This window comes from Saccopteryx leptura, chromosome 4 (genome assembly GCF_036850995.1).
Source record: "Saccopteryx leptura isolate mSacLep1 chromosome 4, mSacLep1_pri_phased_curated, whole genome shotgun sequence".
Classification (NCBI taxonomy): Eukaryota; Metazoa; Chordata; class Mammalia; order Chiroptera; family Emballonuridae; genus Saccopteryx; species Saccopteryx leptura.
In genome coordinates, this window is record NC_089506.1 from 153,500,296 (window position 1) to 153,517,399 (window position 17,104).

Below are 17,104 nucleotides of genomic sequence, written 5' to 3' on the forward strand. Positions count from 1 at the left end.
GTCCTTTCCCCTTCCCTCTGAGAAAGAACCAGGATCTTCCACCCACTTCAGCGCATGGTGCAGTAAGTCCCCTGCCTCCAGCCTTCCTCTCAGTTCTTTCTTCTGAGACTCCCTGTCCGAAACCGTAGCTACGTCAGGGAAGTCTTTTCCATCCGTCTGAGTGCATGTGCTTGTCCCCAAGCACATCCATTTTACCTTTTCTGTCCATGGCCAGACCTTGAGTTTTTAGGACGCTAATACTCAATACTGACCACTCCGAGGACTGAGGGTGGCTGTGGGGGCACAGGAATCTCCCTCCCTAAAGAAGAAGAAACTGTTCTTCTCCGCTGTGACCAGGCCACAGAACCCACTGAATTAGCCTCCTGAAGGGACTTTCAGTGTTAACACCCTCACCAATTTAACTATCGCCAAAAAAGCTGGGAACTGATTGGAGATCTCTTACATACACGGCTTCTAATTATTCGCGCACCTGTCCTTAATCTCTGTGCCGCCTGTTCCACCACGCAGGCCTTTTTCTGGCCAGAGAAACCTCACCTAAAACCTGCACTCCTAATCTTTCCTTCTCCACAAACTCCCAACTCTCTCTCCCTCCTGTCTGACCCTCCCAGGCGCCCCTCTCTCGGGACTTTTCTCTGGTCCCTCTGCAGACCTCTTTTGTGCTCACGTCTCTTCCTTCTGAGAGCCCCGTCCCCTCCCTTCTCAAAAACCTGTTTCTTATTCACCACTACCATCTCTTTCTCCTCCCCTGCTGGCCAGGGGCCCCTCCCTTCACTGTGTTCTTAAGTCCCTCCTCCGTCAGGCCATTCTCAGCCTGGCATTGGCTCTTACACTGGTTTTCAGGACATTCAACCACAATTTTCTTGCAGGAAGTTCCTGCCCCGACCAGCATTTTCTGCAGGATCTGGGTGCCAGGCTCTGCACGAGCCCCCCTCCTCTTATTCCCAAACCCCTATCCGGAACCTGTGAACATGGCATTTAAAGTTTTTAATGGTCCCAACTCATAGAAACCGGCCAAGGCTGTTCGCCAGGCCCGCATGCAGCAGAAGGTAACACTCCAAACCCCCAGGTCTTGTGGCAACCCTGAGACCAGCAGAGCCACCAGCAGCTTGCTTTAAGTGTGGCAAGCAGGACCACTGGTCCCAGCAGGACCCCTGCCGATGGCTGCCCACTGAGCCCTGCCCTGATTGCAAGCAGCCCAGTCACTGATGTAGTGATTGCCCCTTTGGGCAACAGGTTTTTCTCAGCGCCTCTACGTGGAGGACAAGCCGCCCGAATGGGAAGGCCAATCCAGCCATGTGGGTGCATCGCTCAAACTCCTAGGACACGGCCTGGACTCGGAGAACCCAGGGTTCTGCAACAAGTGGGTAAGTCAATCCGTCTCATTTCTTGTGGACATGGGGGGCTGCCTTCTCTGTTTTGCCATCATACTCTGGACCTCTAGTACCCTCACAGGTCTCGGTTATGGGAATGGATGAGACCCCTTCCCTTCCCCTTTTTATACCACTCCTGACGTGCAGTTCTGCCTCAAGCTTGCCTCCATACAGGACCACTGGCAGTCGGAACCACTGGACTCCATCCATCTCCAGCTCACCAAAAGGCTGGACCCTGCAAATTCCCCTAACTCAAGGCCACACAGATGTTCCTCCTGACACCCCTCAAAGCCACCACCTTCTGATCTCCCCCTCCCCACGATGCCCCTATTTAGCAGGAAGTAGCCAGACGAATAAACAGCACCCATTTTTCTATTTAACACAAAAGGTCAGAATGTAAGGTCAGTGGATAATGGGGGATGGTCACATGGGGAACTCAGACCCACGAACTTTGGCTAGGACCGCCCACAACCAAGTGCACCAAAAGGAGGCTTCACAGGAACCATTTGGAAAAAAGCCATTGTCTGCCAGCCAGTGGGATTTCACCACGTCATGTTAGCTCCACTTCCCTAGAGGGACCCTTTAAATATCTCCCACGCGGTTTAATCTTTGCAACTTCCCTAGCCTCCATCTCCTCCATCTTTCCTTCTTCGGGGCCAGGAACCTTGCCGGGCGGGATGTGCGCTCTGTACTGAATAAAGCCTTTTGTTATTCCACACTTGGTGGCTCTGAGCCCCGTTCCTTCCTTCTCGGCGGGAAAAATACCTTCCAGTAGCTATCTGTGCTTTCCAACAGGCTGTCACCATCATCAGACTCACGCACTCAGGAGCCAGGACAGCAAAAGAGATTTAGACAGATACACGGCAGCTACCCGGTTATTCCTGGCGTCAGGCTGATAATGCAATGGAGTGCACAGCCTTAGATTTTCACACTACTATTTACAATGGAGCATAGGTAAAAGAACATGTAACTGACATGATTAGTTAAAGTCATATTTTTTAAATTGTTTAAAAATGTGTTGGGGGTGAGGGAGATTCCTAGCTCTCTACTTACTAGGTGCATGATTTGGAGCAGGTCATTTAACCTCTCAGTGCCTCTTCAACTGTGAAATGGGGATAGTAAGAGCTCACATGCTTTGAGTATACATTATACACAGCTACCACCATTCTTCAGGCCTTAAATTTATAAACCCATCTATTCTTACAACACCAACTGAGATGGGGTCTGTAATTCTTCCCATTTTACAGGTGGAGAGACAGGCCACACAGATTAAAATTAGGAAGCCAGGACTTGAATCCCAGAAATCTGGTATCCAAATACATTCTGTTTACTTCCAGGACAAAATTGCCAATAATGTGTTGTAGGGTACAGTCAGTGCTTACAAATGAAAAGTTACTACATTAAAAGACACTTGGGGCTAGACTATCAAGGGATGGAGTAACGGAAAAGGATCAGCAGACTTGGAATGAGAAGTTTTGTGTTTTAGTTCTACACGGCCACAAACTGCTGCCTTGACAATCTTGCTTTCGATTCTTCCTTCAGAAAATGAAGGAGTCAGCTGACCCTCTCATAAACTAGAGCTACGTAGTTCATTAGGACTTAAAAAGTGAATTCTTTTTCTAGGTGATATTTAATTTGTACTTCCTCATATTCATTCAATTAACATGGTGCTAGTATCAAAGTGATTAGAACTGACAAAATCTAAGTGTGGTGTGTCAGTGAGAGAGGCGTTATATATGCCAGGGTGTGCATTTATTTCCCTTCCGATAGCAACACAGTCTCTGTGAGCCCCTGCAGATCCAGCCTCTACCACCCTTCTCCACAGGAGCTGCAAGGTGGGTCTCTCCTCTTCCCTCTGGGTTCAGCCACTGAGGACAGCAGCGGGAGGCTGCGGGGTTAGGGGACAGTGAGGCACTCATTCGCCGGGATCCTCCTTGCCTAGAAATCGCTCGGTTGTTGTACTCAAGGCCACAGATCGTGTCCAGTTATTCCCTCCTATGAGTCCACAGCTTTCTCTGAAAGGCCACAGCTTTCTCTCTCCAGTTTCCACGGACTCCTTCCCCTTGCTCTGTTAGGGCTAGAGGTGGTAACATCTGCCCACATGTATGAGTCCCTGCTGGTTTCCTTTGAACTCTTGTAAATAGTTCCTTTATTTAATTGTTCTGATGGACCTAACCATATATTTTACCATAAAGACACTTACTGAAACAACTAGAGATTCTAAATTCTTGCTATTGAAGAGAGAAACTTTGGGTTCTTAATAAAACAAGTATGTATTCTTTTTCTTTTTAAAAACTGTTCTTTGCTGTGAAATTGTGGTAAGGTACCAAAAAGTTGCAAAATTAATACTGATATTTTAGGAGAAAAGGTCAGGCTTTCTGTCCCATCCTTTCCTCAGGGAGGGGAGGGAGAAGAATGTAGAAGCTTCCTGACTTACAAGGACAATGGGTCATTTAGTTTTAACTATAGAATAAAGGTTGTCTGAGGAACTTCTTTTCTCTTTCAATGGGAAACAGAATTTACATACCACCCTATATTGATTTTGGCTCTTCCTCCCTTCCTGGAATCCTGAGAGTAACATACCTCTAGGCAAAGGAGGGAACAGAGACACTAAAAGATTTGTAAATGTCTTTGATTGTATTACCTTGAAAGTTTTAATGTTCTTATGAATCCCCTAAACAAATGGTATAAGCTTGTGCCATGATGTCATGCTCCCCCAGCCTGTGTGAGATCAAGGGTATATAACCAGCCTCTGAAATACATTTGGTGCACACGATTTGGGTCTGCAATGCCCCGTGTTAGCCACATGCAGCTGGCATATTTAATAAATCTCCTCCTTTTTTTAAAAAAAAAATTTTTTTTTTTTTGTATTTTTTCTGAAGCTAGAAATGGGGAGAGACAGTCAGACAGACTCCCGCATGTGCCCGACCGGGATCCACCCGGCACACCCACCAGGGGCAAAGCTCTGCCCACCAGGGGCGATGCTCTGCCCCTCCGGGGCGTCGCTCTGCCGCGACCAGAGCCACTCTAGAGCCTGGGGCAGAGGCCAAGGAGCCATCCCCAGCGCCCGGGCCATCTTTGCTCCAATGGAGCCTTGGCTGCGGGAGGGGAAGAGAGAGACAGAGAGAAAGGGGGGTTGGTGGAGAAGCAAATGGGCGCTTCTCCTATGTGCCCTGGCCGGGAATTGAACCAGGGTCCCCTGCACGCCAGGCCGACGCTCTACCGCTGAGCCAACCGGCCAGGGCCTAAGTCTCCTCCTTTTAATAAAACCCTTCAAAATTCATCTGGACCTGGTGTCTCTACATAAACCCGCGGAACTGAGGTACGGTACTTTACAACAAAATGAAGAATCACAGAACTGAGAAGCAGGGAAATTCTTTGCCTAAATTTACCTCCATCTTCTGTTCCCTTAGGAAGCACTCAATAACAAACCCTCCTAAATCAGACGCAGAGAAAATTAGATTTGGTTTAAAAGCTGTTCAACATTTCTGCCCCACCCCAGCCCCCCATGGCTTATATTCAGCTATCATTTTCTAGGAATCCAGATCCACTGATTCACTTGCAAACTATATTCAAGTGTTGTAGCCAATTTTGCACAGAGTCCATTTCTCCTCTGCTTGTTGGGAGCCCACCTCCCCACCTCATTTACACCAGGTGATGCAAGACTCAAAAGTGCAACACTACAGGAACAGCCCCCTGCTTTACCTCCAACTTTGGAATTATATGCAACTCCGACCCCACACTTGTGATTATTTGCTTGCATGGCAATTTCTCCTGCACATCTGGTCCCATGCCTGAGGATTAAAAAATAAGAAGTATAAAAAATAAATGCAGATAAACATTTTTTTGCATATAAATCTATGCTACATGGTTACACTGGCTTTTTTCTGGTTTCTTCCCATCAGCATTAGATGAAGTGTAGGTAGCATATAAAGTGCACTGGTACAGGAGCCAGAGTATGTAAGTTCAAATTCTAGCTTCTGCCACTAACTAGTGATGTGACTTTGGGTAAGTGTCCTCAAGGGCTGCGCCATCCTATGAGATACTGTGTATAAGCACTTAGAATAGTGGTTGGTATAAACAAGCAATCCCTGAGTTACAAATAAGATAGGTTCTATAGGTTTGAAAATGTTTAAATATAAGGTCTACCGGAAAGTTCTGTCAATTTTTGGAATAAAACAAAATATTGTACAAATTTTTCTTACCGTCAATAAACTATTAAATAATTGCCATTATTATTAATGATAATATAATTGCCATTATTATTAATAATTTTTTGCCAGCATGAGGGCAATTTGTATATCCCATTTTTGAAAAATGTTTTATCTTTTGATGCGAAAAATTGAACCAGTGCTTGTTTGATATCTTCTTCATTTTTGAATATTTTGCCCTTCAAAAAATTTTGTAAGGACAAAAACAAGTGATAGTCGGAGGGTGCTAAGTCCGGGGAATATGGTGGATGCAACAGACATGCTTCTGTAGCATTTCTTCCTTGTTGAAATTTGTAAAAATTACAGTGGCGTAAATGAACTTTATCAGTAGCCATGGGTACACTATCGCTTCCCACATAAGACTAACGTGAATCAACTTTGTTTTAGTTAATTTGCTACGTCAGTATGTATACATTAAGTGATAAAAATAGGCACACATGTGCCAAATAAACATGTGCTTACATGTTGAAACTTGTTGTGATAGAAATGGACAGAACTTTCCGGTAGACCTTATATTTATGTGCACAGAAAGATAAAAATAAATACTATCTTAAGACAAACATATGTCTAAGTTTCATTTAATAGGTAAATGTACCTATTCCAACAGACATACAAATTCAACTTAAGAACAATCCTATAGAACAGGGGTCCCCAAACTTTTTACACAGGGGGCCAGTTCACTGTCCTTCAGACCGTTGGAGGGCCAGACTATAAAAAAAAACAACTATGAACAAACCCTATGCACACTGCACATATCTTATTTTAAAGTAAAAAAACAAAACGGGAACAAATACAATATTTAAAATAAAGAACAAGTAAATTTAAATCAACAAACTGACCAGTATTTCAATGGGAACTATGCTCCTCTTACCACCAGTGAAAGAGGTACCCCTTCCGGAAGTGCGGCGGGGGCCGGATAAATGGCCTCAGGGGGCCGCATGTGGCCCGCGGGCCATAGTTTGGGGACCCCTGCTATAGAACCTATCTCATTCATGACCCAGGGACTGCCTATAATAAGAGATCAGTAAACTATGGATACTATTATGAGCAACCGTGACACTTTCAGAGTTGTTTCTAAATAAGTGGCTTCTGCTCCATTCTTCCTGGCAGCGAAGTGATTTCTCACCTTTCCGTTAGGGACGTCCCAGATTAGGTTATTTTGGGCCAGTCCTGGTAGGATCCGATAGAACAGAGCACCCTCTCAGGAACTCCCTGCTCCTCTAACCCTTCACCAAACTAAAGCATCTTGGGTTTTCTGGGACCAAGAGGAGTTTGAGATTTTAAGAAGACATTACAGGCTTATTGGAAAACCAGGGTGCTTTTACAACTGTGATTGGAACCAGACGCCTGAACAAGATTAGGTTTTGCAATCAGGCAAAAAGGGTAATTGATGATTTCAGAGTATTTGGAGGAAAAAAGATCCATCTCTAAAATAGACCAAGCTCACCACGAAAGCATCAATTCTGAAATTCTGAGAATAGTACATAATTGCCTTTTTCACCACCACCCTGCCCTCAGGAGAGCCTGTAAATCAAGAGAACTTGACTGTAAACTTGTTTATTTTAGGACTGGGTTCCACTGTGCGAGCACCTGGGAGTGCTGTGAAGGCTGCTGGTGCCTTGGGGAGCTGTTGACCAGATGTGCTGACATGGAGGAAAAGAGAAGGGTTAGCACTGAGCAGCTCTGTCAGCCAGCTACTTTCAGAACCTGTCACACTAGACACCTATTAATTTGGCCTAGTAAGGAGTGTAAAATTCAAAATTAACTGGGTCATCCAAAATAATTTTTTTACACTTACATCTTTTCCCTAAAGTACCAAAAAAACCTTCCCACTAAATGATATTCCTGCTCCTTCCAAATATTGGGTAGGAATCCTGAGTCAGAACAATCTATTATCTTTAATTCAAGTTCTTTCCTAGTGCGGTGGGCCTCTGCTTCTTTGTCGTCTCCCAGAATTTCCCCCTTTTGGGAAGTGGCCCTCCCTGACTCCTTGTGGTTTTCTCTATCACAAGGCTCTTTCTCCCCAATAGCTTTCAAGGATTAATGCAGATTCAGAGGCAGAGATTTATATTCTTTCTCAGAATCTTCAGTTTTAAATTCCTTCTTAGACACATGGATCTTGTTACCAGGCAAGATTCTATTGAGAATAAAGCTAAATTGAGGCAAGTATCACTAAGGGACAGACACAGTGTTGGGTGTCTTGATGGCATATTACTTGAGCTCCTGGCTTGTGCAATGCTTGAAACTAGAGCACCTCTTGGGTGAAAAAAAAAATGTAATCCACATATTACTTAATCTTTGAGTTAAGATTCTCTAACTTGCAACTGAAGCTAACCTGATCAACACACCCATTTTCTAAGACATGTGTTCACACTGAGTACATAGAAGGCAACTTTTTTGATGGATTAGTCCTCTCTGCTTTTCTAGAAGGAGAAATTCAGTTGCCACCCTCTAGGAAATGTACTCCCAAAAGTCACCATTGCCTGTATTTACATTTACATAGTATGGGAGAGAGCCAAGGATGGGAAAGCCTCTAGCCTGAGCCAGCAGATCGGCCTGTTGAAAAACACCCAGCATTGTCCTAAAACTGATGCAATATGACACAACCCATTACTATCTCCCTAATACTGAGGACTATTTTGTTAAAAGGTGCAGTAGACTCATGCTACAAATAGGGGTTGGTATTCTTTTCCTCCTGTTATTCTCAGTTCCCATCTACATACCTTGAGAAAGAAAGAGGACTTTATCAAAATAGTTCTACATAATTCTTTATAGACCTGTGGCTTTTTTATTTCCCTCTTAAATCAGGTTCTGAGATAAAATAACCCTCTATTTTCTTAGAACAATGGTAGTAACTGGCATTCAAACAGATCGATTTTTAGAAAATTATTTCCAAGATAGTTTAAAGACTACTCTTATACTGGTTAAAATACCCTTTTCACACATGTTATTTAACTAGAAAAATAGTCTGTAATTGGTATTGAAATACTGAATACAGATTAATGCCACCATAATAGTAAGAGTTACCTGTACTTTTAAGACTTTATTGTTTAGTGATGCCTTTTTTGATTTGCAGGGGAGAATTCAAATGTAGCTTCTAATAATCTCATTTACGTAGTAATAAAGAACAGCAGCAACACAGGTAGTTTGGAGACATAATGACCTGGAATTGTGAGTTAATAGGTCTCTAACTGTCATAAGGCCAAGATAAAATGGGGCCATTTATTTTCCAAACCTGAGATATTTATTTATTTCTGACAACATGCTTGAAGGATAATTCTATTTTTTATAATACTTTCTGATAAATGATGAGGATGCTACCTTTTTGGTTGATAATCAAGAGGATCCTGAGAGAGGAGAGTTAGTTGTTTATTGTATAATTTTCAAATAGCAGGTTCTGAACTGGCTCAGAGAATTGACTTGTCTCTGTTTCTCCCCCTATCACAAGATATTATTTTTGTCATTACAATTTCTTGCTGAAAAAGCAGTCTATCTTAGTTGATAAATGAGAAGCTTTGAACATCATCATCATTATCATCATAACAAACACTTAAGTTAACTCTTTGTGTAGCAAGAACTATCCAAGCCAATTATATATATAAACTCACTTAATCCTCATAATAACCTAACGAAGTAGATACAATTATTATTCCTTTTTAATAGATGAGAAAACTGAGACACACTGAAGTTAAATCATTTACTCAAGGTCACTTAACTATTAAGTGACAGATCTAATATCTGATCTAAATCTAGCAGCAAAGTCTGTACTCCTAACTGTTTAGCTACTCCACACTAACTCTCAACTGTATGGAAGGCCCAAGGCAGGCTATACTCTGAAGCTCAGAGTTTTCATGCACAAAATAAGCAGTTATCTGGGCTGCTTCCTTAGGGGCCTTTGGAGTTCTATGAGCTGAAGGAATTATATTATGAATACTGTACTGTGATGTAAGATTTCCCTTTTGGGGAAGGAAAGTTGGAAAGCGAGTCCCCCTCCTCATGAATAGAGCAACTCTAGAGCATAGCATTTCACCAAGTATTCACCTATTGTGCAACCAGCACCCTCACTGGATCCTGGGGCCAGACCCAGGGCACACTGCCTAGGAAGGGGGCTGACAGCTCTAGTGGACGCTCTCCCCTGCCGCACACATGACCTGCCGGCACATTCCCTCTTACTCTTGACCATGGGAGTGAGGTGAGAGTTGTCGCTTTTACTTAGTTCCAAGAAGGGTGCCCCTTCCTTCTAAGCACTTACTGTCATTTCTTTAGGAAGTTCTTTTCAGGGAGGTAGGGAGCAGACACATTGTCACCCACTTTAGGAGACAATATAAAAAATAGAGGTAGGGAGAGATAACGTCCTCGTGTCACTCTCTAAACTAACTGGTAATCAGCAAAGCTGTGACTACCAGCCAATCTAACATCACAAGGTTGTAATCCAAAAGAGCAGACGTTCCTCCTGGTCCTGCACTGTCCTGGCTCAGACAATGGCTGAAAATTCATATGGGGACCTGCTGTAAGTCCCTGAGACATCCCACTTGCCTCCAAGAGCACTTCCTCACAATTTCTGTTATAATGTTACTGGGATGTTCTAACCTCTAGTGGGTGTTTGCAGTAAAGTCTTTAAGAAATAAACTGTAGAAGGAATAAGTAGTACTGAAAGAACCCTCCTCAAGCCTCCTCTGCTCCCCAGGAAGAAATATATTGTACATCCAGAAGTTGAAGCCAGTTCATGAGCCCCAGCCTCCCTTCCTGGGGTTGGTTGGCCTTCCGGAGCGGGGACCATCCAAAGGAACAACTTCAGGTCAAAATTACTGCATTAGCCACATGGGAATTCTGAGAGAGAATAAGAGAGAAAGAGTAAAGGAGAGGGAGGAGGGAGAAGGGAAGAGGGAAAAGGAAAGTGAAAGTGAGAGGAGAGAGGAGGAGAAAGAGAACTTGACTGACCTGAGCTGAGTGATAGAGAGAGAGAAAGCCACCCGGAGAGAAAAGGGGAGCAATCTATGGGGCATCCACAGAGAGCTTTTTGTTGCTTGTTCTTTCTGTCCCCATTTGTAGCAGCAAGCCCTAACTTTGCCTTGGCTTTGATTTGTTTGAGTGTCTCTTCTGGGTAAATCAAATAAAGCGGAGAGAGTATGAATGTCTCCTTGAAGATGAGTCTGCACATAGACACAGACAAGGTTAAACTGTTTCTTGTCTCTGGGTCCTTATTTGGCCTCTTGCTTTGGTGGATCTGGCTCTTGGCCTCCCCCAGCACCCTGTGGCTGCTACAGAGAGTTAATTTAGGAGTCAGAAGACACCCTCTTTTTCTTCCCGTAGCTTTAGAATTCCCAGCAGGAGCTCAGGAACAAGTTGCTAACTAGTTCAGTGCCCCAGAGACTGTTGAATTTGACGACCAGGTCTCAGGTACCTTTTTTGTCTGGGGCCTGGCCATGCTCCTCCGAAAGAACTGGTGAGCATGGCGGGCACCACCGGAAGTTGTGGGGATTTGTTATCTTGTGCATCTATACTTCTTTTTTGACTAACATCAAGCGTGTTGCTAATAGAAGACTCACAGAGGAACTGGGGGGTGGGGATGGGCTTGGCATTCTTTGTAAAGCAATAACTACTCAGTAACATTTGAGGGGAACATTTTATAATTTAAGGAGAAAGTTTAATTGAAATATGGCTCTATAAGCCAAAAGGAATATAAAGAGAGAAGTTTGGATTTCTATTTTAAAAGCAAAAAAATATTGTAGTATGGATGGTGTGCATGAACATTTCTGAGAGCTCAAATAAGATAAAAGCATTTTAAAGTACTACCCTCCCCCCACTCCCATCCACATCTACTCACTTGTTCTCATTTGTGGGATCATATCGGGGAAATGGATCATGGTCATTATCGTTAAAATCATAGCTAGCCTCTGGATCCTAAAGAGATAACAAAAATAACACTGTAGCATCATAAAAAATAAAACAGCACTTCCCAAGCTACCCCCTTTTCATCCTGGCTGACGGCTCAAAAGTCTGCATTTCAGAGTTTCTGGCCCAGTGGTTGATCACTGATAATCTCCATCAACCAGGCAGAGACAGAAAAGTGAGCCAGCATCCAGTTCTTACTGATTGTTACCAAAACCATAGCTCCTAGAAGCTCCTAAGATATTAAAGCCAGAAGGAATCAGTTTAGTTAATTCAGCCACCTCATTTTTCAGCTGAGAAAGTTGAGACCCAGAGAAGCTGAATGACTTAGCTACAGAGCTCCTGAGCAATACTGACACTCATCTCTCTTGTGAATATCGGCACAAAGAGGGGGCTCTGGTTCATAGTGATCTCTGTCAGCTTCCCCAGGTGTACTAAATACACCTGTCATTCAATTAAAGAGTGTGTCCTTGAAATTCAGGACAAGCTTTCAGCCCCCCCCCCCTTTTCCAACCAGATTGTTACACTTAAACATCTCTCACAGGAGGATTCTATCACCACCACTGCCACTTCTCTATATTTTCCATATCTTTAAATAAATCCTACTTTCTACTAATATTTATCTCTTCTTTTTCTCCCCTTTCCCTGTGCTCTTTAGCTGTAGGATGTGGATGAGTGGAAAGAATGAGAGAAAGACAAGGGACCATCTTAAAGATTAAGTGCTGATCTAAATAAAGGTCTAAGATATTATGGAGAGCTTCATAAACAATTAAGTAAATACTTTTCATTTACTTATTTCCAATTTCTAATAAGCTTTTTTTTTTTTACAGTTGGTCATTCTTGCACTGCATGTTGCATACTTTGAATTTGAATGTAAGGAATTACATTCACATAACTTTACAGCATGAGAGTACTGACCCATAAAGAGTGTGAGAAGGAATATTGAAAATGACCTCAGGCCTGACCAGGCACTGGTGCAGTGGATAGAGTATTGAACAGGGATGCAGAAGACCCAGGTTCAAAACCCCAAGGTCGTTGACTTGAGCGCAGGCTCATCTGGTTTGAGCGCAGGCTCACCAGCTTGAAGGTGGGATCGATGGCTTCAGTGTAGGGTTATAGACATGACCCCATGGTCACTGGCTTGAGCCCAAAGGTTGCTAGTTGAACCCAAGGTCACTGGCTTAAGCAAGGGGTCACTCACTCTGCTGTAGCCCCCTGGGTCAAGGCATGTATGAGAAAGTAATTAATGAACAACTAAGGAGATGCAATAAAGAATTGATATTTCTCATCTCTCTCCTTTCCTGTCTGTCTCTCCCTATCTGTCCCTCTCTCTGTCTCTCTCTGTGTCTCTGTAAAAATAAAAAAAGAAAATAAAAAGGAAATGACCTCAGACATCAAGCTTGATTTGATGGCTTTAATGCTGCCAATACTGAGTGGCACAGAGTCTGAATGGCTTTTAATAATGCAGGTGGTGCAGGTGCCTTTGTGTGCCTCCAACACACATGCTTCGGTGTACTCCTTAGCTCCACTAAATTCTTTCAATGGCCTTGATACAGTAAATTCATATGAGCTGGAAGGGAGTTGAGGAAAGTGGCAAAACCTTGGCCCATCATTCCCTCGGCCAACATCCAAGCAGACCCCTGCCCGAGGAAAGGAAAGCCCAAGCCGTGTATCTGTTTGTACAGCTCCCTAAGTTACAAGTCATGGGAGGGCCCAGACTCACATAATTGGCATAGATGTCTGTGTGATTCCACTCCAAGCCATCATCCAGTACAGTGATAACAACTCCTTTGCCTGTGATGCCTTTTTGCCAAACAGGTATCACATGGAGATCCAGCTTGGGCAGGGAAGCGGTCATCCTAGTGTCTTGCTGGTAAAGAAAAACAAGGAAGCATTGGTAAAATCAGAATGTTGCTTGCTGCAAAATGAGAACTGAAGCCACCATCAGAGACCCATCTTTCTGTCTCCTGGGGTCACTCTCCTCTTTAAAAGAAGACAATTAGGTGGACTAGAAAACAAAGTTGAGCCAAGCAAATCATCAGAGTGCTGCTCTTTCCCCAACTGTTCCAATTGAAAATCACACAAAGGAATGAGTCACCCTTACCCCTTATTTTTGAGCAACATGGCTTTAAAAAAGAAGTCTGTCCCTACACTTCTTTCACTTATAATGGCATGCTTGAGTTTTCCATGTACTAAGCCATCTTTGACTGCCTATGTCTCCATCTTCCCCAATATCCTAAGCCTCTACTGCCACAATGAACCTACTTGGAATTGTCGAGTTCACAGTCATATGTGGACTTTTAAAAATGACGTTTAAAAGAGAAAAAGTGGAACCTGGAATGCTAAGGAGGCTGTGGTCTCATCAGGACTTACAATTTAACTGCCTGTTAGCAAATATGAGTGATTTGGGGGCAAGTGTCTGTGAGAGAAGCTTTGGAGTTTTCTTTTTCGGATGGCATTTCTGATAGTGACAATAGTGGAATTGTGGGAGAACAGAGCTGGACATTAGGGGAACACAGATATAAGCACTTTCCCAAGCATTTGAGAGAGATGTATTGTAAGAGTGCCAGGTTTCTGGGAAAGGGGTCAATAAGAAATTTATAAATAACAACACTCAAAAGTATCAATGAGTAATAGACTGCCCCCTGGATGGTGTGCCTCAGAAGAAGGTGGGGGAAACAAGACCTTGCTAACCAACATGAGGCTGAGTTACAGGAGGCTGGACCTACACAGCGATGGTTGGCCAAAGCGGGAATGAAGGCCTCTATATGAGACGCAAGAACAATCATAGAATGTGGTTATTAAGGCCTCTGGAGCTGTGAATTATGACCCCACCGCTAGTAACCAAGTACTTTTGTTAAGTTAGTCAACTTGTCAATGTCTCTGTTTCTTCATCTATTAAATGGGCATAATTGCCCATTTCAACAACATAATATAAGAATTGAGTTAATTCAAGTCAAACACTTAGTATTTGGCACATAGTAAATGCGTAGATGTTAGCTGAGAAGTAATGCTTAGATTAAGAGAGTCAGTAGGAATTGACCCCCTTTCCCATCCATTATGCAGCAAGGGTGTCTCAGCCTTAGCTTATGGCTGTCATCAAAATTTATCTTTTATAATTTTTGTTTTATCTTGAGAGTAAGTTTATTAAAGCCAGAGACAGTGAAACAAGTAAGGGCTTAGAAGAGAACAAGCAACTTGGCTCTAGAGAAATTTTATGGGAGCAAAATGAGCCTATATCGGGAAGTCAGAGAAGAGGGGCCCATAGGGACAGATTCAGGGCGAGTGCAGGATGAGCTGCTGCCCATTGCTGACTTCTCCATAATTAAAAAATAAAAAAACACCAATTGTGCACATGTAACAAAATAAATACCCAGGGTCCTCTCCAGTCCTTCTGCAGGTACTTACCAAGTACCACTGCTGACTCCACATGGGGTCATTGAAGAGATTTACTGCTGAGTCTCTCAGAACTGAACGTTTGCTCCTCTCTTTTTCATACTGTTGTTCAGCCCATATCACCTACGAGGAATTTTATAGCAGAAAAATCAACAGTCCACTAGACACCTCTGTGTAATCACCTCTCCTCTCACTAGCTCCAGTACCCTTCCCCTCAGGGTGCAGGCAGCTCCACAGTGTTTTTATCTACAGACCAAACCGGCAGCTCAGTGAGAGGGTTGCCCACTGGGGAGTGAACACTTCTGCTGTTACAGTGAAGTGATGACTGCCTCAAATTATTTACACTGTGATTACAGTGAAAGTAAAAGTTCAGCTGCTTTAATCAGTAAATAGTCAAAATGCCCATTTTTTATATTGAGGTTCCAGGGCTCTGTAGCTGAAAATTACCCATTTTCATGCGATGAGTCAACAAGATAAGAGAGCCCAGAGACTGTTGTTACGGTGCTTTTACAGCTTAATTTCTTTCTTTACACACAAAAGGTAGAAATTGCAAATGTTACACAAGACAAGAAAGGTGCTGTGTCCTCACAAATCTGCAACTCTGGCTCCCCTGTGCTTCAATCTCCTGCTTAAGAGCATTTAATATAAGACAAGCTCCAGGGTGGTGAATGAGCACTACTGATCATGCACACTTACCATTCATTTAGTCTCATGTATTATGCAAAGGCATCTGATAGTACAAAAATCACCTGCCCCACATTTCTGGCATAACCCTATTATACTTGAGGTCCTGAGAGGGTGAGGGACTACCTTGTGTTTATATTCACTATGAGATAATACCCTGCTCTGATTTTGCTGGGCAGCATAACAGCATCCTATCCAAAACATATCCGCTCTGTTGTTCACATGATGACAGTCCAGTGTGTGGTGGGATATTGTTAATGTGAGGATATTTATGTGTCAGGTCCAGAAATAAAAACTGAAAAATCATTTGCAACTAAAGGATAAAGCCATCCACTAAGGCTGAATTTTCAATTAGAAAATATACTGCAAACCTATTATAAATATTGGAGGGATTTGAAAGCTAAAAATTAGTCACCATAATTTCTTTTTAAAGCGCCTGTACTTTCAAGCTTAATTGTTTTGGTTTAAAATACCCAATGCTTGGAATATACTCCTGCATCTAAGTTGGTCTTTGAAAGCTGGCTGTTAGGGAACAAGTACTAATTTCTGAGGAAGAGAGTAACTTACAGTTGGTGATTTCATTAACAGTTTTATAAAGATAGAGTATTGCTGCATTTCAGGGGGATAATTTGAAAGAATATTATTCCCCATTCAAAAAAAAGCAATTTAAAAATGGAATTTAAGAAGAGGCACTCTGCCATCTGACCACATAAACATCCAATTGTTGGAAACTGTTATGATCAGTATCATTGACTCAAAATTCCATATTCATCTCTAGAAGTGCATACCAAATGGAACAGAACAAATTGGTGGAATCTTTCTATTATGTATAGAATAGGTATTATGTGCTCAATTATAAATAATGCCTTTCAATGGAAAGAGCATTCAAGATCACCTAGTCCAGTCTTCCACTCAAGCTCCTATGGGTTCTAGGATTTTTTCCTATAATTAAAATATTCTGTGATAATTTGATAGGATCATACAGACTTCTTTTCCTATGAAGTTATGTTAGAGAGTACATTCTTAGTGCTTCTTCATTATTCCTTGAGATTTCTCTCCTTGACTATTAAGGAAATATCTCAAGAACGGAACTGAGGCATCTGTTTATTTAAGTGAGATTACTTTGAGTAATATTAACAGTTAGTATGCCCCACCCTGTCCAGTTCTCTCCTATAAAGATGAGAAGGAAGATTGGTTTGACTTCCTTGTGCATTAATGTCAGGCATGCATTTAGCAAACAAGAAAATCTTTCTGTTGATTTTCCCAAGGACTAAGCCTAGCCAGAGTCCTGAAAGTTATCCTACTTTTCGAAACCCACAGATCATAAGCCATCTGCCTTGTGATGGTGAAGGAAAGACTTCACTGGACAAAATACTTTTAAAGTAGTGTTCAGCGCCTCTGTTTTGGTCTCCACATCCAGCCATTATTAATTTGAGTAAAAAGGTAGCAATGGGCGTGTATGAGCTGTGGGTCACTCTCTGTGGTCCTGAGATAAATTCTTTGTCTGGGTGTGATTGCTTTTTCTTACATGGGAACAGTAGTATTCCAGAT

At 42.7% G+C, this 17,104-nt stretch overlaps 1 protein-coding gene across 2 annotated transcripts in view; it reads right to left on the reverse strand.

Moving 5' to 3' along the window:
* PCSK1 (proprotein convertase subtilisin/kexin type 1) overlaps positions 1-17,104 on the reverse strand; it is a 464,711-nt gene that overhangs the window by 442,334 nt on the left and 5,273 nt on the right. For both annotated transcript variants that reach the window (XR_010751134.1, XM_066381880.1), the window contains exons 3-6: positions 14,882-14,992; positions 13,197-13,343; positions 11,409-11,485; positions 5,076-5,164 (exon numbers count right to left, since the gene is read on the reverse strand). Coding sequence is in view for 1 of the 2 variants with exons in the window: in XM_066381880.1 (XP_066237977.1) it covers positions 5,076-5,164; positions 11,409-11,485; positions 13,197-13,343; positions 14,882-14,992 (424 nt within the window). In the remaining variant the exon portion in view is untranslated. The remainder of the gene's footprint in view (positions 1-5,075; positions 5,165-11,408; positions 11,486-13,196; positions 13,344-14,881; positions 14,993-17,104) is intronic.